This window comes from Talpa occidentalis, unplaced genomic scaffold, assembly GCF_014898055.3.
Source record: "Talpa occidentalis isolate TD23 unplaced genomic scaffold, MPIMG_talOcc4v2.1, whole genome shotgun sequence".
In the NCBI taxonomy this organism is placed as follows: Eukaryota; Metazoa; Chordata; class Mammalia; order Eulipotyphla; family Talpidae; genus Talpa; species Talpa occidentalis.
The window spans coordinates 27,813,507-27,827,644 of record NW_026555331.1 but is presented as its reverse complement, the minus strand read 5'-3'; the positions used below and the strand labels follow the sequence as shown (position 1 = coordinate 27,827,644).

General features: G+C 33.0%; 1 protein-coding gene across 4 annotated transcripts in view; it reads right to left on the bottom strand.

The window, feature by feature from the left end:
* The window catches only part of LRP12 (LDL receptor related protein 12), a 67,350-nt gene that overhangs the window by 27,116 nt on the left and 26,096 nt on the right, over positions 1-14,138 (bottom strand). For 3 of the 4 annotated variants that reach the window (XM_037502894.2, XM_054692038.1, XM_054692037.1), the window contains exon 2: positions 9,866-9,922. The exons of the other annotated variant lie outside the window; for it this stretch is intronic. In XM_037502894.2, coding sequence (XP_037358791.1) covers positions 9,866-9,922 — 57 coding nt within the window. The remainder of the gene's footprint in view (positions 1-9,865; positions 9,923-14,138) is intronic. 4 annotated transcript variants of the gene reach the window in all.

The window sequence follows — 14,138 nt, the reverse complement described above, 5'->3', positions numbered from 1 at the left end:
ACCTTAATTCCATAAAAACCAAGCTAGGAGGCAGTTATCACTGACCTCACTGCTAGATCAAATGGACTCTCAGTCCCTCTCATATTTGATCTTTCTGGCTTACCTGACAGTGATTTATTTTTCTAGAAACGGTATTGCCGTGGCTTTGTTGACATCACCTCCTCAGGCTCTCCTAACACTGAGCGGTTTGTTCTCTAGCGCTAGAACTTACTTCGTTCCTCAGCCATCTGCTGAGATGCTGCTGTTCATTCTACATTCCTAAGCCTTCTGCTCCTATCATTCTCTATGGAAGATCTCATTCACTACTACAATTTTAACTATGATCTCTATTTCATGGATTTAAAATCTCTAACCCAGAAAGTTTATAACCTCAAATTCAACAAGATCAGAGCTACCTGTTTCCCAAAGCTTTCTTTGTATACTAATTCTAAATCTTTATGGCTTTAGGCATCACTTGGTTAAAGGAAGAGTCACTTTCCTAGCTCAAATAAAAAAGAAATGTACTCTAAGAATACCACAGACAATTCAAGTATTTTCAAGCATAGGAATAAGTAAAGCTAGTGACTATAAACTAGAAATTTCAAAATCAGAAATCAATGCTGCCTTCACCATGTTTTAGGGAATAAAGGTGTATTTTATCTCTATCCCATCTTCCATTTAGCTTCCTCTGAGTCCATTTTTGTAAAAATTTCATTTCTCTAATGATTTCTTATTCTCAATTCATCATGAACCATTTAGCTCAAGTACTTATTGTCAACTCTAAATTTCTTAGTATATTATACTTACATTAATGTTATTTATTTTATAGTATACCTTCTTCATAAAAGCTATGAGATGACTTATAGGTAATAGTGAATTTGCACTCAATTTGATAACACTGAAGCTTCCATTTCCTCCAGTTCTAAATGGGGATTAAAACAATGTACCACAGAGTGCTGTGAAGATTAAATACTATAATATTGGTAAAGGATTTAGCAGCCTGTTTGGATTAAATTGTCAATAAAGAGTATCATAGGACATGCCAAATCATACTGGTTGGTTTTAATGACTAAAATGCTATACTGATATGGCTACTGAGATTTTGTTCAGGCTAAATGGGAAAGTAAGGCAGAGCACTGCTCATTTAATATGTACTAGGTGCCATTATCCTCTATAAAGAATGAGAAATTATGCCAAGATTAACTGGTAATCCAATATGGGTAGAAATCACAGTAAGGATGAGTTTGGGTATACTCACAAAATGTTGCTTTAAGAAATGAATATTTTCCTCTTTTAAACCAAAATGTTTATATAGCTTTGTTAGTTTGAAACTAACTTTCTAAATTTTGACTATACTTCCAATTTAGGATCTATCAATCTGGCCTTCTTTTACCTATGTTTAACTTTACCCATACCTTCTTTATTGTTTTTTCATAATTATTTGAGCTATAGTCTGGTTAATCACTCAATATGTAATTGGCAAATACAGGAATCTTGTCAGTATGATGTAAAGTTATGAAAGATTTTATTCCCAGGATAATGATTTGAAGTAACTAGAGGTAGGAGTATTCAGTTTAAGAAAAAAAAAATAAACACCCTCTTTAGAAGTGCTTTTCTTATTCAAAGAAGTGGTTACTGGCTTAAAAACTGCTTGGCTTTTCCTCTGTATTAAGCTATCTTCAGAGGCTGCATGCACAGATGGAGATGCGAAAACCTTTCTTCACTGTCAAAACAAAACACAGCACCTGAACTGATGACGTTATCTTGGAATTATTTTTTTGGTCTTGATTAAAGTGGGTTTCCACTGGAAGCATATGTATTCAATCGGGAAGTATGAATCCCATAGTATAAGGCTGCAAAGTGTAAACTGACTCTACGTGTAACTGTCAGAGGATACTTGATGTGCTAGTAATTGAGTTGGTATTTTATATGGTAGAAGTACACTTACAAAGTTATATACTTGTAGTGTTCTGTACCAACATGGCTTTTCTCACAAAAAGTTTAGTGTTTGATTTTGTAGAACGTGATACTATTCTGAAAATACCTGGCATTGTGGCAGGAATTACTACTATACTTTGGTCTTTGTTCACTTTGTTTCCTTAATGTATCTCTTAATATCATCAACTTTCTCGGAACACAAATAGTCACAAAAACAAAATCTATTTAATTTAGTCTGGAATTTCTTGATATAAACAAGTAAGTGAGTATTTTGGATGACACTTATTTCTATTTTGATAAATTTCTCCTAACTCTAGAAATAGGAACCCCCAAATTAAACTGGCCCCAAATGTTCATTCAAAAGACATCAACTTTCAACTTGGACAGCATCTTCTTCATAAAAGTATGTAGTAATTCGGTAATCTAATTAGCTCTCCCAAAACCTATTTAATTCATAGTGAACCTAGTATATAAGACATCGGGAATGAAAAATAAAAGAAAATGGCATTATTGCAGCTTAGTGATAAAGTATACTGAAAGACTAAACTAAATACATATAGCTTTTTATTTATCATTTATGTTGTCAATTAAGAATGGGAGAAGGGATAGGTAGAGAGTCTGCTGGTGTTCCGAAGATTTTGGTTTAGTTCCTGGATTTAAAACACGAAGACCTCACTGTATAAGTTTAGAAAAAAGGGCAAACTGACTGAGAAATACTCAAGATTCCTCATAATTATCCTTATGCAATTTCAATAATCCAATAGAAAAGCAAAGAGCTATGATTTCAAGCTAGATTAATACACCATCCTTATTATCTTTAAAGCAATCATTTAAAAGTAGGAATTTAAAAAAAAACAAAACTATACTTTAGAAGGCACATGGGACAGAGAGGATAATTTCAAAATAATGTCAAACTACCCTTCAATTCAAAGGTTTTAAATCCTGAAAGAAAAAAAAAAAAGACACAGGCAAGGAAATTTATGACTAGAACTGAACTACTTGTAAAAGTAAAAGAAAACTACAATTTTCTTTCCCATAGATAAAGAAACGGGTTACTTTCAAAATTGACAAGGGGTGACACTTGATGACTAAAAGTAGTTGAGACTAAAAGTAACAAGTGATCTTTGTGCCTTTGGTTTTAATAAACCACAAAACTGAAAAACAAGTAAAAATCAGCTATGCTTAACTGACCATATAATACATAAAATACATATGAAAAGCACAAAAGAGCTTAAAGAGAATTCATGGAAACTGTTGTTTTGTAATAATGAAAGATGCTTATAAACTGAATCTAAGAAACATATAGTTATGTGAACATACAAGACAATCCTAAGTGACTTTAAAACATAAGGAAATGTTAAGCATTGTTTTCATTTTTAAAAATATGGGCATATAGCATTATTAAACAGAAAGCTAGGCCAACCAAAAAAGCTACAATATATAAGATAGAATAAGCAGGATTAACTTGACTATTAACATAGGATTCTTTCTTTCATAGACCGAAGTAGCCTGAGGCAGAGAAAAGAGGACGTTCCAAATTAGAAAAACTTAAAGACTACATTCTGTATATACTAGTCAAGCAAAGGCAGGCTACATGAAAGTAGTAGTATGACTTGTACATTTTAAAATTCTTTGTAGTGCTATAACCTATATACAGAAACTAGACAGGTAAAGAGAGTAGCTAAAAGACAGAATACAGAAGGTACGCTATTTGTAAAATTTTAGTTTGGGAAAGTTTTGGTATGGAACAAAAGCATTCTCATAAGCAAAGGGCAGCATCTACGGTCAACAGCAATCACTATCATAGCAATCACTATTATTTGGTGATCTTATTTTTCAGTCTAGAGTGTTTTGTAAACACGACCTGCATTTGGCCTCTCTGGTGGCACAAGGGGTTAAGACACAACACTATGAAGCCATCTGCGGTTCCATCCCCCCAAGGGAGTTGATCCACATGGCACAGCAGACCTCTCCTGGCTCATCCACTGCTCCCCACAGCAGTGCATTTCAGTAAAGCTGCCTGTTCTGCTCCCCACTCTGTCTCTGGTGAATCCTCTCACCGCCCCCCACCCCTGCCTCTCAGACCCCCAGCTCTTGTATGCATAAATAAATCTTAAAAAAAGAACACAAAAAAACACTACCTGCATTTTGCCTGATAAAGAATTCCACATGTTGAAAACACTAGTTAAGAGGAGTCTAATTCTAATGGAAATAGATGTATTTTAAAAGTGTCATATATAAAGTTAAATGAGCAAACGGTGACTGCTGAATGGCCATATAGGATGAGAGTAAGAATGATTCTGAAGGTTAATAAGTGAATCATGCAATACATGGAAAAATACTGTGCCTATGAAAGCAGTAAATGGCACTGAAGCATGAAAAAAATCAGAATATGTAGTTATTTGATTGTCTTGAAAACCAAATACCTACTAGCCTACTGTTAATTCAGGAGAAAAGTAGTAGATTGAAAATGTAAAGGTTAAATACGGTACACAGTGCTGCTGCTGAAATTTCTGCAGCAAATCAGAAGCTTTTTGGTTCATAAGTGGAAGTCCTGTAAATATAATCAAAGTGAGGAATGTGTGGTCAGGTCTATGGACTCTATGGCTGATGATAAAATTACTACTGTCAGTCATTAATTAATTCTATTATTCAATTTAACAGATGAGGAAAAAAACAGAGGCACAGAGAAATTAATTTTCCCACAAAAAAAATCCACATTGTCACAACTGGGATTGGAACACAGGCAATAGGTTTGAGAAGTCGCACTCTAAACCACTGAGGCACACTAATGCCTACTACGGAGATTCCTCTAACATTTGTAGTAATTATGAGGGGGTGGAGGGAAACTGTCTCAACAGAATTTAAATAAAAAGTGTTTTGTTTTGGGGAAAAAAGATCTCTCGGTTCTATTTTAACATGAAGAAAAAAATAATCTATGATATAGAAAAAAGAGGGTATATTTAATTTTAAAGCTTCTAAAGACTCATTCCTACTTGCTACAAATCTACATAGGGACTGCAGAATTAAATCTCAGAACTTAATTATTTGGAATTAAATAAGACTATACAGCATTGTAGAATCACCTTTAATAATGAGTAATGTATATTAATTACAGGTAAGATGACTAGGGCATAGGATAGATGAGCAGCAATCAGGGACGCAGTGAAGGTGGAGGGAGGTATTTTAAAGGAGAGCGGAACACAGAAGGGAAAGCCGAGAAGGCTGGGTGACTACGGAAGGATGGCAGTGTTTTTACAGTTGGATGTTAGACACATAGTTGGAGTTTAGAAAGCAAGCACACTGAATATAAAGTCTATGGACCACTGAAAACAAAGGGCAAGTAATCAAGAGAGTGCCAGAATAGGCAAGAAAAATCAAGTACAAGCATGGCCCTTTGTCAGGCCATCACGTACAAGGAGGCTAACAAGCCCTGCAACCTCAACAGGAAACAAGCTCTACTAGATAGGAAGAAATGACTTCAGTGAGGAAGTATTCTTCAAGGTGATTTGATTTCTTTCTTTCTTTTTTTTTTTTTTTTTGATTTGATTTCTTGTCCATACCTAGTGTCTTGAATTTTTTGAGCCTTTGTTGTCTAGACACTGGACACCTGGAAGCTTAGCTGAGTTCTGTCATAATGGCAATGTCAGAACTGTCAGCACACTGAGGATGGACAAAGCTGGAAGGAGACAGAAATTGGACCCAAGTATTCCCTCAGATTACTCCAAATTTCTTTCTATTTTTTTTTAAGAAGTCAGAAAACAGAACTTTTTAAATGGAAATAATTACTAGCACTCTAATAGTAGTATTTACTAGCCTAAAACAGGAAAGATTTTACTTACCAGTTAAAAGATAAGAATCAGTGCAAGTAGAGAAAGTTTTATTAATTTATTATTTATACTCAGGACTGTCTCATTACTCTCAGACCTATCACCAGAAATCACACATTTTTATAGCAAGTAGGAATTCTAAATTATAATTAAATGAATAGTGCTCTAAATTAGCATGTATACTTAAGAACAAATACAGCAATATATTTATTTCTATTATTCTAAGTAAAATTTTTAAACACCAAAATATTTTACTTGGTCATAAGCTCTAATCAAGCTTCCTAAATGACAAAATCCTAATCAAGCTTCTTAAATGACAAAATCCAGAACAAACAAACAACAATCAAGAGTATATGGTAGTACAATCAAATACAAAAAAGGCAAAAGTGACAAAAAATATTAAAAAACACAGTAGAAGGGAAGGATATTAGGGGGAAAAAATACAGCTTTTCCAATACAATCCTAGCACAATGTGAAAAGGATGAGGAGAGTAACCTTAACAAAACTATCAACTTTACCCTAAAATTTCTTAGTAGTAAGAAATCATTTTTTAACCTTGCTAGCAAAGCAAAAGGGGCATGAAAGGGCAATTTCTTCCTGTAAGGGCATTAAAACTAATAATATATGTTAATTACATTTTCCAATTTTTAGTACTACAGAAGAGTAAAATGCTATGCAAGCTTACTGGCTGTTATTTCCTGAGTTCCTCCCCAGCCAGGGAGCTAACTCACATATGGCACAGCAGACCTCCCTTGTCTCGCCCACTGCTACCCTTGGCACTGTATTTTAGTAGATCTGCCTGTTCTGTTCCCCACTGTCTCTGGAGAATCCTCTCACTACCTGCAACTCTGGCTTGCACCTCAGTTCTTCTATGAATTCTGCAGACAGCTGTATAAATTAATAAAGCCTTTTTTGAAAGCAATTTCTCAAAAGGTTTTAAGAGTCATTAATTGATGACTTTTGACATGTTCAGAGAAGAAACAGGTAGCAGCAAACAATGAGCTACCTTACTACTTCTGCTGCTTGCTGGTCTCAAGAGAAAGCAAGTCTTATATTTAGAAATTCTTATAATGGTTAGTTCTCCATTAGGAGCAGCACTGAAGGAGTTCTTGTTTCAGCAGGGGATGCAAGGAATTCAGAAGGCTTCCACTACTCATATCAAGCATTACAATTTCTCATAGTTTCATAATTACCAAAGAAAAACTGCAATGAATGTGTGTATCCAAAAGCACCTTCTGAGAAAGCATTCATTTACTTTTTAAATGGTATAAATGCAGCATATTCCATATTATTCCTCTTTTTCCAAAGAAGAAAGATTTTATAAGACCGACATTCAGGAAAAATAATAAGGTTTCAATGACCTCTAAAATTATTTTATTGGTGCATTAATATATTTAATTAAAGAACACATTTTAGTATGGGCTGAACTGTGTCATCCCTTCAAAATTCCCACATTAAAGTCCTAACCCTCAATTCCTCAAATTGTGGCTGGATTTGGAGATAAGATATTTAAAGATGTAATTAAAATGAGATCATATATTGGGCCTAATCCACTATAACGGGTGTCCTTATAAGAAAAATTATGATACAGCTACACATAGAGGGAAGATCATGTGAAGATACAGGGGGAAGATCTACAAGCAAAAGAGAGGCCTAAAAGAAACCAACACTACCAATACTTTCATCTGGGACTTCTAGCCTCTAGAATTGTGAGTGGGAAAAAGGCCTATGGTTTTTTAAGTCACCTGGTCTACAATACTTTGTTATAGTAGTCATAGCAAAATACACATTTCTAAATTTGTTTAAGATACAGATGTAGAAAATAAAAGAAATGATTAAAATATGCAAAACATGTTTTACATATTAATTTCAATGCTCTTCAAGAGCCTAAAAGTCTAATTTTAAGCAAAGAGATAAAAATAAGCGGGATCTAATCTCAATGAGTTCAAGTAAAATTCAGAAGTTAAATACTAGATGTGTCCAAATTTCTATGACTTCTCATAGTCTACATAAATTCACATAACTCAGCAAAGCAGTATTTTGCAAACTAAGGTATATTAGAAAAAGATGCATGGTAAAAAAAAAAACAACCTATTTGAAAGACAAGAAAGGCACTGGATTTTATGTAACAGAGAACAAAAAGTTCACTGATAAGGTTCTGGGTTTCACTTGCACCTAATCCTTAAGAAACTACTATTTATTGTGTTCTGATTTTTTTTTTTTTTGAGTTCTGCTATTGTATTAAGGAAAAATATTCATAATAATTTGAAAACTCTATTAAAATATTTTTTTTCAAATACATGTTGGTGGTGTGTGTAGCTGTTTTCATTTATATCAGAGCAATATGTTACAAAAGACTGAATGCAGATACATGTGAGAAGAACTGAACAAATTCTTTTAAGCCAATCTTTAAAAACTTTGTAAAATTATAAAACCATGCTATTCCTATTTATGTCATTGTTTTGAAAACACATTTTTAATTAAAGTTTAAGTTATTGATGTAAACATGTATAATTCAATTGCAAATGAATTATGTTTTTAAACAATTTCTCAGTTTTAATACATTATACAGTAAATATCTGTTGCTATGATCTATATTAAGAAAAAATCTTTGAAATGCTTGTTATGAAAGGAGGGGATCATGTGGGTGAGGGCTTAATCCTATAGAACAAAAGTCCTTATAAGAAAAGGAAGAGACAGCTGAGATCTCTCTCACTGATTACACAGAGGAAAGGTCACGTGAAGACACAGAAGATGCCATCTGCAAGGCAAGAAGAGAGGTCTCACTAGAAATCAACCCTACCAGCACCCTGATCTTAACTTTTAGTCTCCAGAAAAGTGATTTAAAAAAAAATTAAGTCACCGAGACTACGGTATCTTGTTATAATAGCTAAAGCAGACTAATACAGTCCTCAATTTTCAAAAAAAATGGAAAGTCAGTGAATCAGACAATTTGTGTAAATTAAAGTGTTTCTAAATTATCTTTTAAATTCATAGTTACAATCTGGACAAGCAATTCTCATTAGTTATTCAAAATAGAAAGAAAAATGGAAAAAATTAAGGCCATCTTAAAATAACCTTATTTTTACTTGATGTGTATTATTATATGCCATCTGAAAGCCCATGAAAATAGTGAAACTAATTGTGAAAGAATGAACATAGGCAACTAAGGAACTTGCTTTATATCTCCAGTAAACCAGACTTGTTATCATTGTGATTGGCTACTCTCTTAAAGCATTTGTTATATCTACTAACTTTCTAAATATAAAATCAGACATAAAACAAAAGAGGAAGCTTTCAGCTTTGCTTTATGAGAAAAAAAAACCAAATTACAAAATGACACACAGAAATCAATCAATAGATTAATACATTAAGTGCAATTATTTTTAACCACATAAAACTTACCAAAATATTAGAAAATAGTAACAGTAGGAAACTATATTAGCAGATGAAAGGTAAAAGAATTTGTGCTCCCAGCTACTATTATTGATAGAGAAAAATGGTAACAAAGTTGTGGAACTGACCTAAGAACGAAAACTTTTTATGGGCCTTCAAAAAATTAAGTGATAAAAGCTCATGTGAGTGGAAAAAATGCAGTTACTTCAAGTTCCTGAATTTCATGGACATTGTTGGGTTGCTTTTTAGAAGCATGTAAACTGTGCACTCAACTAAAACATTTATGTACAACTTTCACTCAAGAACAAGTTTTATGTGTGGTAGTACTCTAATCTAAAAACCAAGCAAAATGCTTAATTTCTAAGGTTCTAATGCTAGAAATAACATTCAAAATTACATTTTTAATAAATTTCATTTCATATAACTTGCATGGAGAGAAGATACTATTCAACTTGAGCTAACTTTTCTTTTGGTTCAATGTTTGTATTAAAAAATAATTATGCAGTCCATTTACAAAGGTATAATCAATCCATGGGCATGCAAGTATCAGTTTTATCTAATGGGAATTTTTCCATGTTCCAGTTACTTCATTCCTTATTACATGCTGCAAAAAGCAGTAATAATTTTTATAGCTAAATATCACTTCATAAGAAACCAGGTGGCTTTCAATATTTACCATATAAGTCATGCATGAAATTTAAACATTACAAAAAATGACTTACCCGTTGACACTCCTGAAATATGCACATTTTCAGAATGTTCTGCAAGAGCACCATTTCCTAAAATTAAACATAATGGATAAACTAATTTCCAAGATAAAATTTACTAAGTTTTTGGATTCTCCCTTTAAAAGAAAAACTGCATACTTGTAAAATTCAGAAACAAAATTAAAGTCTCCTATGATAATCTTCAAAACAGTATTATGAAGCCCTGAATTGTAATAGTAGGTAAACAAAACATTTTATAAATCACAATGTAGTATAATATATAAAGATCTACATATAGATATATACATTTGATTAACACCAGAAAGAACTTTCTATCAATAGTCAAGAGAACACAGTACTATTACTAAATAAGATTAATAGTACATTAAAAAAAATTCCTGTAAAAGTATGGTTAACCATCCACAATTGCTTTTTAACAGATTATAAACTGCATTCAAGGATAACTTTCATATACAATTTTTACTCAACTGCAAGTTTTATACATAGTAGTAGTCTCATCTGAAAACCAAGCAAAATGCTTAAGTGCTAAGGTAACACATGCTGATAGCTCTTTTTAAAAAATATTTTCTAAATCTTTCAACCTTTTCTTATCAGTACCTACGTCTTAAGAGTAGGGCCAAAATTATTATCCTTCTTTGGTAGTCCCTGATTTTCTTTACCTTCTACTATAAAGAAAAACACTCAACTTACTGAAATGAGTTACTCAGAGTCACCTGATAAAAAATAAAAAGTACTGTTTTTAAAAGAATCCCATTTAAGTACTGAAAATATTTACTCAAATTAATTTAAACAGTGTCTATTCTGGTATTAAACTCTCTAAAATTTAATTATAAATTATTATCATTTAACCTCTGTTCTTTCTTTTGTTGTATAAATTCCTCACCTTTAAAGATCTGTCTACCTATTAGATCAATCTGACATCACACTCAGCCCAGGAATTCACCTGACAAAGAATTCTCCTTGGAGTAGAGAATTCTCCTTGGAGTGGGGCAGGGAGGAAGCTAGGGTGAAGAAACTTACAGGGCAAAAGAATTTTTTTATTGATGGTTAAAAGAATGGAGAAAATAGCAGATGTTAAAGCTAATAACTTGTACAACCATCACATGGCTATGACACTTTGATTACTGTACAGCACCCCCCTCTGTACTAAGCCCTAGGAGACAGACTCTGGGTTTATCTGGTTTACCAGTGAACACAATTCCAGGAACAAAGCAGGTGCTCAAAGAACTAATGAACGAACAAATGAGGGAGGCTGTGATGATTAAAACAGATTGTGTTAATTAAGCATTTGATACAGTGCTTGGTACATAGCACTGAACAGATACTTGTTTTTATAACTATGCAATATATTATCACTAAAGAATAGAATAACAGTGATGAAACATTTTCAATTATATATAAGTTATATCCTTCAAAATGAAAAAGAAATGTTAGGTATCCCTCCACTGAAAATGTTATAGTGGAAATGATGATACAGTGTTAAGCTATATTTAAAGCACAAACAAATCTGAATAGTTATTTAAGTGCTATATATTAAAACCACATAAGTCACAAATTATTTTACCCAGTAATGTTAAATGCTAGACACAGAGTTGAAACTACTAGAAAGACCTCGCCTATTTCTTTAAGGCAAACAACTTTTAAAAATTGGCAGCATAAGCAAAATATAAGAAAACTGACAACTAATAAATTTGCCAAAATTAGTACAAATTACCTAAACCTGTGTTATACTTACAAGGAGACCTGCAGTACTACCATCATCAGTGCTCATTAGAAATACAGTCTGGGTCCTACTCCAGAATACTGATTTGGAATCTACACTTGAACAAAATCCCACACCAACCTCTATCACTAGTGATACCTATGCACATTAACATCTGAGAAACACTGGCTTTAAACTTCCTACTTTCATACTGTATACAACTATAAATTACAGTTTAAGGTAGCATATTAAATTATCCTTGGGAAAGCTTTGCTATTATATTTTCTACATTAACTTTTTTGCTTTTACAATTAAGTAAAGAGAGAGAATATAGGCAGAAGTAAAACAGCATGATTTTCTTAAGACTGTGGATTCCATATGAGACTGCCAAGATTCTACCTTTTTTTTTTTAGAGGCATGTTTTTTATTTATTTATTTATTTTATTTGTTTGTTTTGTTTTTGTTTATACATGCACTGGGTACAGTCAGAAGCGCGGGAGGGTGAGAGAACTCACCAGAGCCAGAGCGGGCAGCAGAGCAGGCAGAAGGACCGAAGTACACTGCTGAGGGGAGCAGCGGGCTGCAGGAGAGGTCTGCGCGCCATGTGGGACCCTCCTCCAGTGGCCGGGGAGCAGCCGGGGATCGAACCGGCGCCGCAGAGGCTGCGGGCAGCTTCGCAACCCAGTGCTCAACCACTGCGCCACCGGGGAGGCCCGAGACTGCCAAGATTCTAATACCAACAGGTCCTTCACTTACTTGCTATACAATTTAAGATGTTACCTGACCTCTCAGTGTCTTAATTTTATCTTGAAAATAAAAATGGTAATAATACTTATAGAGCTTTGTGGAATTCTTAGTTAACAGAAAAAAAAGAATTTAATCTAAATCCATCAGCATGAAAATGAAACTAACACAGCCTAAAAATAACAATAAATGGAATTAACTAATTTTGGATATGCTAATTTAGAAAGATATGCACATTATTTCAGAATAACATAATTTAATTTAAATTTAAATGATGTATCTATAGTTAATATGCATATGTTGTTTACATAAGCACATATGCAGACATATGCAGTTTTATCAATATAAGAGTTTAAGGGTATATACAAACTATTGAAGAACTCTGGAACTAGAATTAAAGAGGAAGGTCTGTTTTATATACTTTGGCATTGGTTGAATTTGGCACAACAGGTGTGGATTTCTTTAAAAGCTTTACTCATATCTCATAAAAAGAAATAAGTGAAGATAAGACAGTTCATTTCTCACCATTTTGAATAAAGCAAACTGAAAAAATTTGTGTGAAACATTAGAAAATATTGTAACTTAGGAAAAGTATTAATGAGTTACAAACCTAAGCATACATAATACCACACATTTACTTTAATTTAAAAACAATTCTACTCAGGTTGTTTTTAAATTAAGGCTAATTTCTGTTAACATTCAATAATTATCTCACCTTTTGGTAACATTAGATATTTCTTTTTTTGAGTATTACTTGAAGTAAATAGGCTACTTAATTTAGGTGTACTGCCATTCTAAACTGCATTTTTACAAAGATGCCACTTATATAACACAATATACTTATATAACACATTTACTATATAATTGTTATATAATGTGGAGTTATGTAACACAATAATTCCATTTTATAAGTCCCTCCCGAACTGCTTTGTAGAGCAAATTACATTCTCCCTTCTCTATCCCCCAAGAGAAGGAAACCCCACACATAAGGATGAACACACACCATGTCCTTACTGTAACCAGAGAGCTCAAATGCAGTCATGTTAGATATTATTGCAGAAGTCCCTCTTAACGGGTAGCACAGACTAGAAAAATACATAGTCTGAAAAATCATTACCTCTCTAATTGTACAGTAGCAGCTGACTAATAAGTTCATGGACTAGCTAATTAACGAGAACTCTTAAAAAACAGTTTTGGGTGAGAAAGTTTCAGTATCACCTAATCAATAAATAACTTTTTATGACTAAACATTTTTAGCCCCACTAACAAAACACCCAAGGTAATAGTCACTTATTAATTCTCTTACTGAGTTGAAATGCAATAGTTTTTGTAGTTTTTGACAATGCAATAGAGAAATGATCTTCCAAAAGAGTTATGTTATGTAAAAAGGCCATAGGGTGGCAATGGAGTTTGAGTTCTGGAACCAGACTCCCTGGAATCAAATCCCAGCTCTATTTATTTAGTCATGAACCTTAATTAAAATATTTCTCCTAAGATTTGGGTTACTCACCTGAATAATAAGGATGTCATCATTAAGAAAATGTCTAAATGTATGGTTATATGCATTTCTGTTGCTTAGTATCTTTATGTTGTTATTTAAGAACTAAAGTGCTTGAATAAGAGCTAATAAATACAACTAAGATTTAATATGTGCCAACCAAATCATGACTTCCAACTTTCCCTCAGTTCATCCTTAAAACAACAGTTCATTTTACAACTAAGAAAACCAAAGCTGCTAGCAATTTTGTAATTTTTTCAAAGTGCTAGTAACTGCATAGATTGAAAAATCAAATTCACAATTATTAAGAAGTTTGTGTTCTT